Genomic DNA, 17,936 nt, shown 5'->3' with positions numbered 1-17,936 from the left:
GCACCCCGACACATATTCACTGTTGCAAACCAAATTCCAGTCTCCACCTATAAGTAATAATCTTTGCTGAAAGCTTATTTTTTCTCCCAGAATTTTCTTAAGCTCCATTATAGCAGTTTTAGGGGAGAGGTAAATACATGCCAGTGTAATCCTCCTCCCTAGCCGGTATCCCATTAGTACTGTGTATCTTCCAGTATTATCTTTTTTTGTTTCCCTCTTCTATCACTATTGGAGCTCCTCTTACAATTAATATAAGTACTCCTCTCTTCCTGCCCCAGATATTTTTCTGAAGAACCATCCAGAAAACATTTCTTTATCATATTCACATGTTCACTTCTTTCCAGGTGTGTCTCCTGTAGTATAGTTGTTTACACTCAATGTTTTAAATATAATTCACTACTCTTTCTTTTTATGTTTATCTGTAAGACCATTCAGATTGAAAGACATTACAGAAAGCATCAATATCTTATACAGTTATTATTACCAGTTTTTATGTATAACTGCTTTTTTGCTAAATGTCTATTTCCAACTTTTATGTTACACGTATATACTGTTCTGCAAATCAATCTTTTATAAGTAGCTTCTTGTCATATCCACTTGTGCCTATGCCACATCTTACATAACTTTTTTTTTGAAACCCCTGAAACAGAACAAACAACCCCCCCGCCAAAAAACCCTCCTAAAACCTATTAACGTAATAACACACAAAACTATGTACATCTTCAAATATTCAAATTTTTGCTTCCTAATAAGAACATAAGTTCTAAGCTGATAGCTACAAAGACAGGCTAAAGTTAACCAAAATGAAAGGTTAGTCATGCTAAGATGCATGGTACAGCCTGTGCTACTAGTAAGTGCTATTTGATTTTGTATGTCTTTATAGCTTGCCCAGCTGAGAAAACAGTTGAATGCTTTCAGTAAGTACTTTATCTAAGCCATTTCTCTTAATCAAATTGTCTTTTAGTGACATGCAAACCAGACATAAAACTGCTAAGGGTACCTTGTTTATCAGAAAAAAAAGCCTTACAATATTCAATATTCTTTTTCATTTACATGCTTTGTAATAAACTTATTACTGGATAATGCCTAGGGTTTTAACCGAGTAACAAACATGGGAAAAGCACACTGATTTTTCTTTTGTCACACACTCTTAACCAGACTCTTCCTCCCTCTCCCCATCTCCTCCCCTTTCTTTTTTTTTTTTCATTAGAGTGCCTACATTTCTTAAAACTGAAAAAAGAAAAAGTGAGAAGGCTGAAAAAGAAAAAAAAATCACCTGTTTATATTAATATCTCCTTGCATTTTATGTTTATATTAATATCCCCATGCATTTTAAACTGAGAAAATGTTAAGTCAGGTCTAATTGGTTTTGCATTATCTCTAAAGCTTTCACACCTGAGAAAACTCCAGATTGTTTTCAGAGAATATTATGTCCTAGCCAATTTCTCTGTTCTTTTTTTCCCTTAGCCAATCCCCTTCCACCAGACTGTCTCCATTTATTGTTTATCTGATTGTCTCCATGGTGACAAGAAGACCAGCTGCGCAAATGCTACTTAGTATACTTACATACAGCTGCTAGAAAAAAAAGCCTCATATTATTCAATTCTTTTTCATTTATTTGCTTTCTCACTTAAAACAAAGGTCTTTAATCAGTCATTTCCCCATGCAAGAATGAAAAGAACACATTAATTTGAACTTTGTCATGCCTTTTTAACCATGCTCCCTTTGTTTTATTGATCATTGCATTGCCTATATTTCTCAAAACTGTACAAGAAGAAAAAGAGAAGAGGGGAGAAAGAGAGCAAACACCTGTTTACAATCTCCATTACACTTAAAATTAGCATGCAAAGAAAACCATGCACCACGAATACAGTACTATTAAGAAAAGTGTTTCTCTACTCAAATCATTTTTCCGAACATTAATGACATGCAGTAGGGTATATACTTTTATCATCCCCACACATCAAACAAATTTTGAAAAAGTCCAATATTTCCAGATTTTCTAGTCCTTTCACATGTCGTAAATATAATTATTGCATTGTAATCCCACATTGGTACTGATTTTATTACTGCTCTTCTCCATCACCCAAATCCTGTCTCTGCTTTATTTCCAATGTACTCTCAGTTATTCTAGCCAACTTTTGTGCTCCCTTCCTTCTCTCCAACATCATCTATTGAAATACTGGAAAAGGTTTTACCGATAGTCTCTCTCTGTGGTCTTTATTATCAGAAGAACAAGAAGCAGAATCTCCTGTTTCACAGCTCCGTTTTTGATGGACAAACTTTTGTATTTCCTCCTTACCATGCATTTCATCAAAAAATTATTTTGTCCCTTCAGGGAAGAATACCTTGAAGACAGCTGGATACAGCAGTTTGAATCTCACACCTGCGTTTTGACATTTTCTGAATAGTGGAATGAATTTACTTCTCTTCTGCCTGGTATACAATGAGTAATCATTATCCACAAACACTCCCTGTCTCCCACTTTTAGTATTTTGTCCTTCTTCCACAGTTTTGTTAGAATCAACTCCTTCTGCTGGTAGGATTGTATCCTTTCTGTTATAGGCCTAGGTTGCTTTCTTATGGCTGGGTTTGTAGCATACACACAATGTGCCCATTCAACTAACAGTTCCTGCTGTGGAACATCAATCCAGTTGCTTATTTGTGATTTCATAAAATTAATGCAGTCTGTTCCTTCCAGCTTCTCAGGTATAGCTGAAAATCTTAAGTTTTCCCTACGTGCTCTGTCCTCTAAATCTATTATTTTTTGAAACATCTCTTCATGAGCAGTGTCATATTCACCCAGGTTTTCTTCATTTCAACCTCTGATTTTTGCAGCTGTATCATCTCATCTGAATATCTGTTTAAAGCTTCCTCCATTTGTTCCAGCCTTTTGTTTGTGTTGATATACTGTACCAGTGTTTGGTTTATTTTAACCAGGTCTGTATACAGTTGTCTTGTATCTTCCTGTAGGTTATTTAAAGTCATGTCTGAAGGTTGTATTACATTTTGCTGAACAGCTGTCCTTGGCAGTGTTTCTTCTTCACTTTTTATAGCTGATTTTTCCAAGTCTTCTGTGTTTCTTTATTCCTGGCCCCTAGGCAGTGTACTTACTAGCCAGTTACTGAAATTTACCCATGAACACAAGTCTGCTGGCCTTATCTGCTGAGTTTCTGTTTTCACACTGGGAGAGCTAGAAACAAGCTGCTACTCAGTGTTCAGCCATCTTGGAAGTCTAACAGAACTGAACATTTTGATGTAAAAAAAATGCCAATTTGCAGTTGGTGAAAAATTACCCAACCAAAGGACCCATCAAAGAGGGACTGCTTGTATATCAACTGATATGGTAAGAATGTAACTGTTATTTCTTTTATGCATGATCTTCCTGCAGAATGTGCACATGGTTTGATTTATATCATCTAGAGTTTGTATTACTGATTAGATTGCCTGGAAGAGGTAAGGTGGAAATTATGTTTTGCAGGCTAGGTGAAGGATGGCAGGCAGGACAGTTTGATGGACTGCTTCTACAATGCAAAGAAAAACTTGGGGTGAGACCTTGTGCAGCAGATACAGCATTAATAATTTTCTAGCCTAATCGTGTTCCTCTTTATTCTGACTGATCTTAGGATGAAGGTTACAGGAATTCAGAAATATATAAATGCATTGCTTCCTTCTGTATTCCATGTTAAACATTAAGTTCCTGTTACTGGCCATGTCAAGTTATTAATTCCTGTAATCTTCTTCCATTTTTGTTGGTGCTTTTTGCTGATTTAATGAAAGAAAATCTTAATGAGGAATTGTTTGTGTTTTCTTATTTAGTTCTTTCAGCGTAATTATTTCCCAGAGTGCTAAGCAGTAGAGTACTTCTGTAAGTACTTTGTTGAAGTCTGTTTCTGGTTTATGCTATGCTGTATAATACATGTAGTTAGTAGACATTTGCTTAATATAAACTTAACTTAAGCAAGTTTGTCTTTAGCAGAATGGGTGAAGGCCATGCACAAAGCTGTATAAACTTGGTTTACAGCATACCACATTAAACCAGCAGCAGACTTCCTTGCAGCTTTGTAAAGCTATTACAGAAATCAGCTTAATCGGTTAATCCTCTGTAAACATATTTTGCTTACAGCTTTTCTTATTTCTTTTATATGTTTTGATTTCATTCCTCTCTGTGTCACCTCAAGCCTTGGGGAAGACATCTGGTCTCTGGGGCAGTTTGGAGGTGTCTTCCTCTCTTGCACTGACAAGTTGAACAGACGCACCTTATTGGTTCGACCCATCAGCAAGCAGGAACCTTTCAGTCATTTCTCTGGCTTCTATCCTCCTGTAAGGAATCTGCTTTATTATTAACTTAAGAGCTTCAATTAATATTGTATTGCTTATTGATTAAAATATGGTGCTTTTTAAGCCAGATTTTTCTTTTCAAACTGTATACAAAAATACTGCTGATACTGCTATATCTTACTGCATGTGTCGTGACACTTTTTATTTCATTGAGATTGATTGCTTTATGATTTTCTTGCTTAGTAAACAAATTAATTGAAGCTCTTGCATTTCTTACATAGCTCTTGAATAATATGAAAATAAAAGATTTATGACTGTATGCAAATTTTTTAAAATTTTATAAGACTTAAGCTTTGCATGCCTAATAATTTAAAACTTAATGTATTGCTTACTAGTATTTTAAATGTTTGTTTTTGTGTGTTAAAGAATTTACTTACTGCATCAAGAAAATGTTTGGTGAAGCATTCATTAAGGTGAACTTTTTTTTTAATAGAACAAAAGAGAACATTTATACATTCAAAGTAAATAAAGACCCATTGTGTATGTGCAGTGGGTCTGATTCAAACCAAGAACAGAGGCTGGGATTCACAGACTAGTGCAGCACATCCTGTCAAGCACTAAATAACTTAATGCCTGTAGCACAGTGAATCCCCAGGGCTAATCAGATATACAGTAGAACTTAAATTGTATAAGCATATCAAGAAAAGAACTCCATAGGAAAAGAGAGCTCCTGCTTTATGAGAAAGAACACTGCTTGTCAGGGTCAGTGGATGGGTAATACTATAAAAGGACGCTTGACCAGTTTGCAGGACATTACTGTCAAGGCACGCTAGCAAGACAGAGTTCCTGTCACTCGCATTGTTCCGATAGCTAAGTGAAGGTTGGCACAGCAAAATGCCATCCCTTGTCATCATAAATTGGGTTTGGCATAGGGGAGACAGGGAAGTATGAAAGGGAAGAATAGCAAACAGAGGAAAGCACACAAGGGTAATCATAAGATGAGATAGGTGCAGGGAGGTGAAGTCATTTTTTTCTAGGAGAAAACCCTATTTGCAATATATAGAGACAAGTGGTAGATAGGGAAGGCAGTGGCTCTGCTGCATCTTGATGAGGTGGTGGAGCACACCATGGACATTTAACACCTTGAGAATGCCATATGGGATATAATAACCACATGTTTATCTAGTGAGGTATGGCAAGAGAGGTTGTAGCAGGGTGTGAATAGCAATATCGAGGCCAATAGTTAGGTGCAGGAAGTGGTCTAGGGAGGCCGTGCCCATTGCTACAGTGTGTTCTTGGGAGTTTGGTGTGCAGAGCTCTGCAAAGGCCTCTTACCCAGCTGTATATTTGTGAGGGTAGGGCTATTGGCTGTAGGTAGATTATTTCCACTGCATTATCTACATTTTTACTTACTGGAATGTGTAATCCAGTTGTATAGGGCTTTGCAAAGGCCCTTGAGACAGGTAGCAGTTGGCAATGTTCAACACCCAGGAGGCAGAGGTGTTTCTGCAGGTTCCCTACACATATTGCATGTACCTCTTGGGCAAAGAGACAATGGGTATGCTGTGTCAGATCTAAGTGTGACAGAGAGTCTTGCACAATATGTCTATTGGGAGCAGACCTGCTTCCTGGGTGTAGCATGGATGTGGGAGCTGGGCTGATAAGCTCCTGAATGTAAGTAAGGAATGCAGCAGCTTAGTAATATCTGGTAAATCACAGTGTGATACAGTTCACTGCCTGTGTAATGGAACTGATTCTCCTAGAACCTTCTGTGTAGCTGTCCTTTCAGGTACATCAGGATTGCAGCTGCAGCAGCCAGCAGGCCAAGGTATGTACATCCCACATGCTATAGTCCACCAGTGGAGGATAAGGATCCCTGACTCCCCATAACTTCCTGCCAGAGTATATGGATACCAGATTCACCTGCTTCGACCTGACTATAAATTGTACTGTTGCTTTCACATCTCACTGTGTCCCCCACCTGTGCAAATATTGATGACTGTGCCCTGTCAGTCTCTTAACCTGCATGGTTATGGTTATGTGTGACCATAGCCTGGGTGTATTTAATGCATATATCATTTTATAGTGTGTGTGTCACGAACCATGATTGAAGATTAGATACCTTCTCTTTGTTAGTGCCATGATGTACTGTACCTGCCTCTGTCTGTTCATCTTGAGATTCTGCACCCTGCCTTTCCATTGCTGGTACTGCTTCTCTGCTGGACTCTACTAGCATGTTTTCCTGCTGAACCAGCTATTTTTGTAGTATTGTATTGTGCAACTTGTCACATACTTTGAAGATTTTACAGGTTTTAGGTCTGCATTGCTGTCCTCTGCCTATGTTGAGAAAGCAGAAGCATCTGTTTTAGTGTCCAAACATGTTCTTCACAGCATTCCATTTTCAGCATGGGCTTTGCTGTTTGCCACCTCTGCCATGGACTAGGGCTGCAGATAAAGGCATATTCAGCATCACCTGCAGTGTACGACAGTCACACCATTATGTGTGCCCTGTTCTCTGCTTGCATGATAATCACGTATAATGCCTTATATACATGTGCACCTTCTACCTAGATGATCCTTTGGGAAGTCCCTCTGCTTAAACCTCAGTGTAGGCTGGATGTGTACTATATGTGTGAAATGGGTACAGCTGGATGGCACATGAAGTAGTTACTTTTACCCTTGTGTGGCCATGCTCTGTGCATCTCTGAATCACTGACACTTTGGACATTGCTGCTACCTGTGCTAATTTGTGGTGTGCAGTGTACATAACATCTGTGAATCCCAGCTATGTTCTCCAATCCACTAAGATGTTTTAGATGGTCAATTCTGAATGTTTAATGCTCCGTGTGTATGCTGTATTTATAGTAAAGTAATAGCATGCAATATGCAGTGTAGTCAGTACTGTCACTTGTGTTATACTTGTAACAGCTGTTGATTTGAAACATTTTTAACTTTTTTTTCATGGAGCAGGCAGCTGCAAAGCTTTTAGATGGTTCACATCAACAGCATGGATTTCTTTCAGTCACGTACACCAAGGCTGTGACAAAAAATGTGAGGCACAAACTAACATCAAGAAGTGAGCGAGGTTCCCGAAGTTTGCACAAGTTGTCCGAAGGTTTGGTCGATAGTTCTCCCCAGTTCCTTCATGAGATCCTACTTTCTGCACAGCCATTTGATATAGTTTTATATTTTCCTGTGCTCAACACTATGGCAAGCATATTTCAAGCGAAGGTGCCAAGGAGACAAAAGGAAAAGAGGAAGTCTTCTGGGCAGCCCATGAGAAGTCATGCATTGACCTCACGCAGCATGCCACTGATTTACCTGAACACGAGTGTTATCAGAGTCTTCTTCCCAAGTGCTGAAGAGAAGCAACACAATGGTAAAGTAAACAACTATCTACTTTGTTTTATATTTAAGCTTACAGAGAATAATGTATACTTTTGTTTCTGTTATTTATTCAAAAGTTTTTTGGTGTTGGCTTGTAGGCATGCACAAGTGCAGCATGTTCCAATGAGTCTTCTCTAGTGAGCAGTGTGCAAATGTATATAACTTAAAACAGATCTTACATAAATACATACATGCTATTGAACTTGAAAGTTATGTTAAATTAGTGGTAGCAAACTGCATTCACAACCCAAAGGTTATGTAGACCTTCAACAAAAACATCCACTAGTAAAATGGGTAGATGTATTAATTAATGGCAGTGGAATAGCATTCCAATGCTTTCATGTCTAATATCAGTGAGGAAGGGTATCTCATTCTATGATGATGATGAAATCAGAGTAGAAGTAAGTTTCTTTCTTTCTGGGTGTTTTATTTTTCATTGTTTGTTTTATTGAGTAGTACATTCATAAATTGTGCTTTCCATGGTCATTTTAAATTAGTGCAAATTACTTCCCTGTTACCTTAAAATGCAAAGCAAAATGTCCCACCACCGTCCAGGACCTTTCCCTTCAACTTTGGTATCTCAGAATAGTTCTTTATTACCACAGAATAGCATTATATTGCTTGATAGTATGTATCCTTATTTCTTATTCAGTAATATCAAATGCTGCTTTTCACAGACATTTTAAAGTGATGTATCAGCAGTTTTCCATTATGTTAATGCAAAACAAAAGTATATAGTTTCTTGGGAAAACATACACTGCCAGATGTTGCTTACTTGTTGTTTAAAATAGTGTGTATTCAACATCCTCCCCCTCAGTGAGGTATCTCAGAACAGGGTTTGTTACCACACAGCAGTGCTGTATTGGTTGCAGTGAAAATCTTGTCTTTCTCGTTTTCTTTTTATTTCATTTGTACAGTATCAAATACTGGTTCCCAGAGATAATTTGCAAAGCACAGCTCATCTCAGGAAAAGTATGTTTCCCCATACAGTATACATTGCACAAAAACAAAGCTAACTTTTACTGTCTGTCGTGCAAAAAGGTATCATAAAATAACTACCTTCATTACAGTATCTGTTGTGCTCTTGTCACAGTCTACTGAGCAAACTGAAAAGGCAGATAAACATTATAGGCACAGCTTTATATAACAGTACTAAGTTTAGTACAGCCTCTGCATGTTGTTTTACACTCCCCATTTGGGTATCTCAGAATAGTGCTTCTTACAACAGAATACCACTTTGTTGCTAACAATATGTCTGTTTTTTAACTGTCTACCCCATGTTTTTTAGTTTTTTTTTTTAGTATTCAGAAGTACAGTGCAAGGTGCTAGTTTTATTACACAGAGGGGTATAATAAAATACTGCCACCTTTCTCAGTATATTTTTTTTTGCGCAAAGCACTGCTATTGTTACTATCAACTATGTAAGCTGATGATGAATGGTAAGTGTTCTAGAGCACAACTTTATATTGCAGCAGTCAATTTAGTGCAGTTTTCTTCATCCTGAATTTTGTATCCCCCCCCATCACCACTATTTCTGACTTGAAAATGGTTAAAAAAAAATTACATTGCTACCCTGTCAGAGAATGAATGTTATCCATCAAGTGTTAATGTACAGTTAATACCTGGTGAAAAAGCAAGTCCATTGCTTCATGGCAACATATTAAGCTCCCATGAAGCTCGGACAGAAAAAGCAAACAGCTGTAATTCTTTTATGCTTATTAAGTGCTGTTTTGCTGGCTAGTGAACATAAGAGAGTAAATAAAGAAAAAAGTAATAGATATGAGAGTGAGTGAGTGTGTTTGTGAGAGAGGGACAGAGACAGACAGAAACAGCACATATTTCAACGTCTTTCATATACAACAGGAAGACTGTAGAACAGAGCGTGTGTGTTTAATTTTAAGAAGCCTTTCCAGGTGTAGGCATGTGCATATAAATAGTGAGCATGTGCAGGCAGCAGTGCCATTTTGAGAGAACAGCCAGATTGTTAACATGTATGAGTATATTAGTCAGTCTGCTTGTAAGTTTATTTAAGTTTAAGTTATTAAGCCTCACTCCAGGGGTGTGTGTGTGTGTGTGTGTGTGTGTGTGTGTGTGTGTGTGTGTGTGTGTGTGTGTGTGTGTGTGTGTGTGTGTGTGTGTAATAAAGCTGCTTGAATCCTGACTGGATGAGCAACATGGTGTCAGAACCAGGATTGAGTGTGCAACTTCTTTAAGCCACAAGGTACAGAGTTGATGGTGAAGATATATTGAGCAGGTTGGGTAATAGAGTGCTGAAATTATTAAAAAGGGCCAGACCTGAACTTCAGGTAACCAAAACTTGCACAAATTATTTGTTTTGCAAAGAAAATGAAATGGAGCATTTCTAAGGCACAAAATGCATTATTAATCAAACGAAAAGCACAAAACGCATTATTAATTAAACAAAGTGTTCGTAACCAAGATGTTTGACAAAAACTATCAGAAGTGCTTATATGGGGATCAGAATTATCTTCATTTTGCAAAGTAAAACGAGCACAAGAAAAGTACAATGAGCATGATAAGAGATTAAATGGGCATAACGAGTACAGTAAAAGGACAAAATAAGCTTAAAGAGCAAGGCAACTGGATGTTTTTTAGTAAAATACCTTGTTTTGGGCATAAACTACTATTTAGCATTGACAGAAGCCATTCAAGGCATTATCTCACAATGTGCAAAGTGTTTGCAGAGTGTGTGTGCTTTATTACTGTGCAATTAATTCGAAGAGTTTTCAGTGTTCAAAGTACAGTTATTTTGCAAAGTGCAGTCAAATTATGGCCATTTCGAAAAGTTTCTTGTGCTGTGTAGATTTATTCACAGAGTGCCACCATTTCAAAGTGTTTCTTATACTGTACAGAGTTATTTCGCAAAATACAGCCATTTTGAAAGGTTCTTGTGCTGTATAGTTCATTTGCAAAGAGCATTCATTTCGAAGTGTTTCTTACTCTGAGCTTCTTCTGCTGCATACAGTTTTTTTGCAAAGTACAGTCATTTCAAAGTATTTCTTACATTGATAAGTGATTTCACAAAGTGCAGTGATTTTAAAGTGTTCTTGTGCTACAGAGACTTATTTGGCAAAGTGCAATTATTTCAGAGTCTGTTGTGCTATTGGGCATAATTACAAGTTCTGACATAAAGTTCTGGCATATATTTATTTGTGTATGTTCGTACATAATTCCAAGCACGTTCACTACTGTGTGTTGATATGGCAGAGGCATTTTGAAGACCCAGTCCACTTGTGTTTGATCATAATATTGCAGAAAATTTGAGAGTATTTGAGCAGGAATACAATATTTTCATACAAGCAGCTTTTTCTGACAAAGATGCATGTACAAGGGCATTTATTTTGCTTAACTTAGCTGGGTCAGAGGCCATTGAAGGAGAGCATTCATTTGGTATGCACCAGTAGTATATGCAGGAGAAAGGAAAAAAATGCTATATTGTTGTACCGGTTGAATCAAGAGAGGACCCTAAGTGCTTGAAACGTAAATTTAGAGAAATGTGCAACCCCCAGACAAATGTTACATTAGTGAGGCACCTGTTTTATACACTAGACCAAAAGCCAGGTGAAACTTTTGCAGCTTTTATCACTGACTTGAGAAATAAGGCTAAAACATGCAGATTTGGTCATTTGAAAGATGACTTAATAAAGGACAGGCTTGTGTGTGGTGTTAATAGTGCTGCAGTGAGGAAGATTTTGCTCCGTGACCGTGATTTAACATTGAGCAAAGCTATAGAGATTTGTCAGATCTATGAGCTCACAGAAAGGCACACAAGTATGCTTGTAAGTGATAAGCGCATGGTTTCAGCAGGCTCTAGAGCAAGTGTAGACAGTATGCAGCATATGGCTAGCAGAAGCAGGCCTAAGCACATGGCAGCTGCAGCCCCTGGGGAATTCTCAGAGAGGTCCCATAACTTCCTAACAAGTTCCAAGACTAGCTCAGCAAAATGGACATTCTCAGTGCAGTATAAGGATGAGTCAGCAAAACTCAAGTCAAGTCTTATTGTTAACTGTCGTAATTGTGGTGCCAATCATGAGTCTAAAAGAGAGAAGAGCTTAGCATTTGGTCAGCAGTGCCACAAGTGTAAAAAAAATGGAACCACTTTCAAAAGTTTTGTAAATCAAGCAAGCCATGTTCAGTTATTAAGAAAGGTCACTCAAAAAAGCAAGTTGATCTTGTAGAAAGCTGCAACCCTACTTTCTGTGTAGATAGTGTATCAGTGGTTGGTGAAAAGGTTAATGCAGGGCAAAGAACAAACTATTTTGTATTGTCCTGATCAATGGTAAACCCACGGAGCTCAAAGTAGACACTGGTTCAGAGTTTTATGTAATGTCAGCAGAAACATTTGCTAGAGTGAGAGCTGGTGAGCAACTCAATTTGTCTAATTGTGCGAAGCTCGTTGCTTATGGAGGTGAATAGAATCAAACCGATGGCTCAGTAGTGCCTTCATGCTATTTGGCTGGGAACAATTACTGCTTGCAGTTTTATGTAGTTAGAAGACCTGTGCTGTCATTATTAGGTCTCAGAGACAATTTAAGAATGAAACTGCTTTATTTTACCAAAGAAGTACATCATGTAAGCACATGTTCCAGTTCCAGCTTCAGTGATGCTAATTTCTCAGAGTATGCTGATGTTTTCGAAGACAAGCTAGGCAGACTTCCAGTTGTGTACTCCATGAGAGTAGACCCAGAGGTTAGTCCAGTGGTCACATCACGAGAAGAGTTTCAATAGCTATGCAGGACAAAGTCAAGGTCCAGTTAGACAACATGGTGCAGCAAGGTGTGATTTGTCCAGTCACAGAACCACCAGAGTGGGTGTCTTCTATGGTAGCTGCTCATAAGAAAAGCGTGGATGAAATCAGAATATACATTGACCCAAGAGACTTGAACAAGGCATTAAAGAGACCTCATCATCCTATGCGTATAGTCAAGGAGGTCGCCACCCTCATGCCAAGTGCCACTGTTTTTTCTTAGATGCAGAGAGTTCATTTTGGCAAGTAATGCTTGGTCGCAAACCTTCATTACTGACTACATTCAGAACACCATTTGGTAGATACAGATTTCTCAGAATGCCTTTTGGAATAAATTCTGCCAATAAAGTCCTTCAGTGTGCAATGGGGAAATTTTTTTTCGGGTTATCTGTGTGCTATAATAGTTGATGATTTATTGGTTGGAGGTAATGGAGAAGCAGAGCATGTCAGAAACATCAGGAAAGTTCTGGAAAGAGCAAGTGAAGTGAACTTATAGCTGAATCCTCTGAAATGTAAATTAAGGCTACCAGAAGTTACTTATGTAGGTCATTTATTTACCAGTAAAGGCTTACGACCAGACTCTTCCAAACAAGCAGCCATTCTTGAGATGCCGACTCCAGACAATGTCCAATCCCTACAGCGTTTTCTTGGTATGGTTAACTATTTGGGCAAATTTATCCCTGACTTTAGTGAATTATCAGCACCTTTAAGAGAGCTGACATACAAAAACGTTGCCTGGTCATGTTTGGAACAATATCAGAGAGCATTTGATAACCTCAGACAGCAAATTGCCAATCCTCCTACATTGAGATGCTATTTATTTCACATTTGTTAACCGGGTTAGTCCAGGTGCAGTCGTGGTGGTGCAGCCGTTAGCGTTGCCACCTCACAGCAAGAGGTTCCCCCGGTTTGATCCTCGGCTGGGGTGCCTTCTGTGCGGAGTCTGCATGTCCTCCCTGTAGTCACGTGGGTTTCCTCCGGGTGCTACGGTTTCCTCCCACATCCCAAAGACATGCTGTAGGTGGATTGGACACTCTAAATTGGCCCTAGGCGTGAGTGCATGCGTGTGTGTGCCTTCTCCACTGCCAATCATGAGCAGACAGGTGATCCGCTGTGGCAACCCCTAACCGGGAAAAGCTGAAAGAAGACGAAAAAGAAGTTAACCGGGTTAGTCCAACTGAGAACAAGCCCGTTTTCAGTGGAGACCCGAGGAGAAAAGCTCCAAAACAAAGTCAATTAACAAAATAACATAGTTTAAAGTGTAAATGAGAACATACAGTGAAATAAAAATTACATCATAATTGTTAAATAGAGGTATCGTTTACAGCTGAGAAATTCTTTAAGATTAAGTATATTAGGAAAAAATAGAGGAGATAAAGAAAGAGAGAGGTCAAGAGGATCATGACTGGAACAGATACAGTTTTTCTGGAAGTAGTTTTTATTTCTTTTTTGAAGCTGTTTGAATGTGTGATGTTTTACAAGTTAGAGGGGAGGTTATTCCAGATTTTTGTTATGGATATTTTATATAGGAGATTGCCTATATTGATTTTGGATGCACGTTTCTAGAACAAGTTTCTCTGAACTGCGGAGTGCACGAGGGGGGGAATAGGTAACCAGATTAGTGAGAGAGGGACAAACAGTGGGTTTATTTAGTATGAGGTGGATAAAATGTAGTTGGTAAAGTTTAAGTCGGTGGGAGAATTCAAGCCATTGTAACTTGTGGAGAGCTATACAGTGGTGAATGGGATTAGGAATATTGGCTGCAAATTTGGCAATTTTATTATAGGTTTGTTCTAACCTGGAATGTAGACAGGATTGAAGGTTGGTGAGGACCAGTGATCCATAGAGGAGGTTTGGAAGGAGATAGGCTTGGGCAAGGATGTGTCTAGAATCAGTAGAGAGGAATTTAGTGTTGCGATATAGAATGCCAAGTTTTTGGTTAGTTTTCTTAATTGCTTGGTGAATGTGCAAGTCAAATTTTAGTTGGTCATCAATAGTCATTCCCAAAAATTTTATATCAGAATCTACATTTATGATAGTGTTATTTAGTGAAGAGATAAAGAAGGTAGGTTTAAGGTGATCTTTGTTTTTGGGGAGAAAGAGAAGTAGCTTTGTTTTTTTTTACTGTGATGTCCACAAACCTGTAGTTCTTTCCTGTGATGCTTCAAAGTTCGGTCTTGGTACAGTTATTCTTCAAGAGGGCAGACCTGTTGCCTGTGCATCTAGAACTCTTACCCAAACTGAGATGCAGTGTGCTCAAATTGAGAAGGAGCTTTTGGCAATTGTGTTCACATGTTAAAATGTCCGTGATTATATTTATAGCCGAGCTCTCTAAGTTGAAACTGATCATCAACCTCTAGTCACTAATTTAAAGAAGCCTATGCATACTGGTTCAGCAAGACTACAAAGAATGATGTTCAGATTACAAAAGTATAATTTTAAAATGGTATACACAAAAAGCAAACTTCTTTATCTGGCTGATACCTTATCCAGATCACCCAGAAATACTACAGAACAGCTTGATGCAGAGAATTTTGACTTTGATGTCATGGAAATGAATAATTTTTCTACCACCAGACTTGATCATACAAAGACTGATCCAGTTTTGCAGAAGCTCAACCACTTCATCAATCTTGGATGGCCATCAAACCAGTCTTGTGTACTGCCAGAAGTACAACCTTATTTTCCATAGAGAGATGAGATGCTGATGGAAGATGGTATCATTTTCAAAGGTGGAAAAGTTGTTGTTGCTACTTCCTTACAACATGAATACATTCAGAATTTGCATCATGACCACCCAGGTTCCAAAGCTACCAAAAGAAGGGCAAGAGGATTAGTATTTTTGCCTTCTCTGTTGAAAGATGTTGATAAAGTGCTTTCATCTTGTTCAGTATGCAATAGTACTAAACTGCGTTTGCAAAAAGAGCCTTTTCAGCTAAGACAGATTCCTGAACTACCTTGGTCAACAGTAGCCACTGACATATTTGAGTGGAGCAATCAGTATTACTTAGTGTTGATAGACTCTTATTCGAACTGGTTTGAGACCGATTTGCTACCTAACCTAACATCCAGTACTGTTATTACTAAGATGAAACGTCATTTCTCAGTCCATGGTAGTCCACACAAAGTTATTTCTGACAACGGTACCCAGTTTACCAGTCATTTGTTCAGAAATTTGCAAAAGAGTGAGACTTTATTACTTTGTTTGTTTGTGTCTTTCGACTTTTCCCGGTTAGGGGTCGCCACAGCGGAACTCCGGTCCGCTAATGATTGGCAGTAGATTTTTATGTGCTGGCTTGCCGGGCTTAACGCACAATCTTCAACGAAGGAACGCCCATTCACGCATGTCACCACACAGAAGATGCTCTAACTGAGAATCGAACGGGCAACGTCTAACTGTGAGGTGACAATGCTACCGCAGCACCACCACCACAGTATTACTAGTAGTCCAAAATACCCACAGTCAAACGGCATAGCTGAATGTGCAGTACGGAGTGCAAAGCAATTACTACAGAGGTCAAAGCATGACAATACCGATATCTTCTTGAATTTACTTAATCTCATAAATATACCCCATGACAACCGACTTGGCTTGCCTGCTCGTCAACTTCTGTCTAGGCAGACCGTAACAACCTTGCCGATCAGTTCTAGTTTGTTGGTGCCTAATACTAAAAGCACCAGAGCAATCAAAGCCCAACTGTTTAAGAAGTGTTCTTTTCAGAAGTGATAATATGAGCAGATTTCTTTGTCCGTTGAAAGAAGGAGAGACAATGAGGATGCAAACAGCAAAAGGCTTTGATTGTATTGGCCAAATTAGAGGCATATGTTCCAAGCCAAGATCCTACTTAGTGGAATCTGAGGGTATCGAATACAGGAGAAATCGCAGGCATCTTCTTCCTGTCTCTGAAATGATATTGCACCATTGTATTTGTGATAAAGACTCTAGATCTCAGAGCAACCCTGACAATGTTTATACTAAAGAACATGTCTCAGTATCTATTCCAGTTCCCTTCCCAATGATGTCCCAGATGTCCCCAAAGTTAAACATTCCTTGAAGACCGTCCCCATTGCACGATCAGGTCATATTTCTAGACCTAGTGTAAAATACACAGCAACCTGGACATGATTGGTTTATATGTCTCTAATTTTGTATGATTGCACATTAAAGAATTAGTTTTGTATAATTGCATGTCATTGAATACCATCATTCGGTATATGATCTATTTCTTAAAGATGGAGGATGTAGAACAGAGCGTGTGTGTGTAACTTTAAGGAACATTTCCAAGTGTAGGCACATGCATATAAATAGTGAGTACATGCAGGCAGAAGTGCCGTTTTGAGAGCCAGAGTGTTAACATGTATGAGTGTAGTAAGTCTGTAAGTGTATTTAAGTTACTAAACCTCAATCCAGATGTGTGTGTAATAAAGTTGCTTACACTGTCTCTTTTATCCTAACCGGACGAGCGACAAAGACCATCAGCACATATTGTCTAACAATAAAAAAAATATGAAACTCCAATGTCTTGCATTATTTATTTATTTCATTTTTCATTTAACCAGGAGAGTCCGACTGGATACAAGTCCATTTTCAGCAGAGACCCGGGGAGAAAAGCGCCACATGTACAAAAAGATGACAATCAATATTCATGGTTACACTGAAAAAAATGTAAAATTTTAAAGGGTGATTATTTATATACATGGTTACATTGAAGTTTAAGATCATTGTAGGTTTATAGTATGAAATATGTACTATATGTAACTGACTGTAATCCTCGGAGATTTACCAGCAAGTCAAAGTTTGTATGATGGACAGAGCAAAATTATGCAGCAAAATCAGGGGCATTCTGCAAAATCTTGGTCAGTTTACTCATTACAGCTGAGTGCGTTTCTGCATTTAACTCCTACTGATGCCTCTAGACATCAAATATTGCTTATTCTTATTTGCATTAATAATTCCAAACCATGCTACATACAATGTATTAGAATATTTTATCTTAAAGCATACATGATGGCAAACACAATTGTATTGATATTTAATGTCTGTCTAATGCAGCTGAAGAGATATTGAATATTATTTGTGCACTGTTTATTTGTATTGTAATAATTTTCATATTTCTCTAAATATCTCAACATTCAGGTGACAGGCAGAGCTGCATAGCCACATATGAATGCTCATAGCTGTATGAAGAAAATCCTGTTGGCAGTATGTGTCTTGTTTGAATGGTTACTGAGATATGATAAGCTGTTTATACAGCATTACAAACTTAACATTCATTGCTTTCATTTTGGCTTATAAAATCCAATTTAAAGCATTGAACTGAATGAATGCCACTAATGTAAAGATTAATTTATCCTGAATAGTCATTTACACTTTTCTAGTAACACTTATGGTTACAGAGATATGATTATTTGTTTGAATTGTAAGGTGATAACTTCATTTTTTAAAGGCTCAAGCCATACCTACTGGGAGTTAAAAGTACACATTCAAAAGAGCTGTACT

General features: G+C 38.1%; 1 protein-coding gene across 1 annotated transcript in view; it reads left to right on the top strand.

Annotated features, from left to right (window-relative positions):
* Positions 1 to 17,936, top strand: part of VPS13B (vacuolar protein sorting 13 homolog B) — a 5,424,989-nt gene that overhangs the window by 2,986,225 nt on the left and 2,420,828 nt on the right. Inside the window, exons 28-29 of the mRNA XM_044065647.1 lie at positions 4,182 to 4,323; positions 7,252 to 7,660. Of these exons, the coding sequence (XP_043921582.1) occupies positions 4,182 to 4,323; positions 7,252 to 7,660 (551 nt within the window). The remainder of the gene's footprint in view (positions 1 to 4,181; positions 4,324 to 7,251; positions 7,661 to 17,936) is intronic.

This window comes from Protopterus annectens, chromosome 3.part0 (genome assembly GCF_019279795.1).
Source record: "Protopterus annectens isolate FY-2018-M chromosome 3.part0, PAN1.0, whole genome shotgun sequence".
NCBI classification, from domain to species: Eukaryota; Metazoa; Chordata; order Ceratodontiformes; family Protopteridae; genus Protopterus; species Protopterus annectens.
This window is presented reverse-complemented; position numbering and strand designations above follow the sequence as displayed.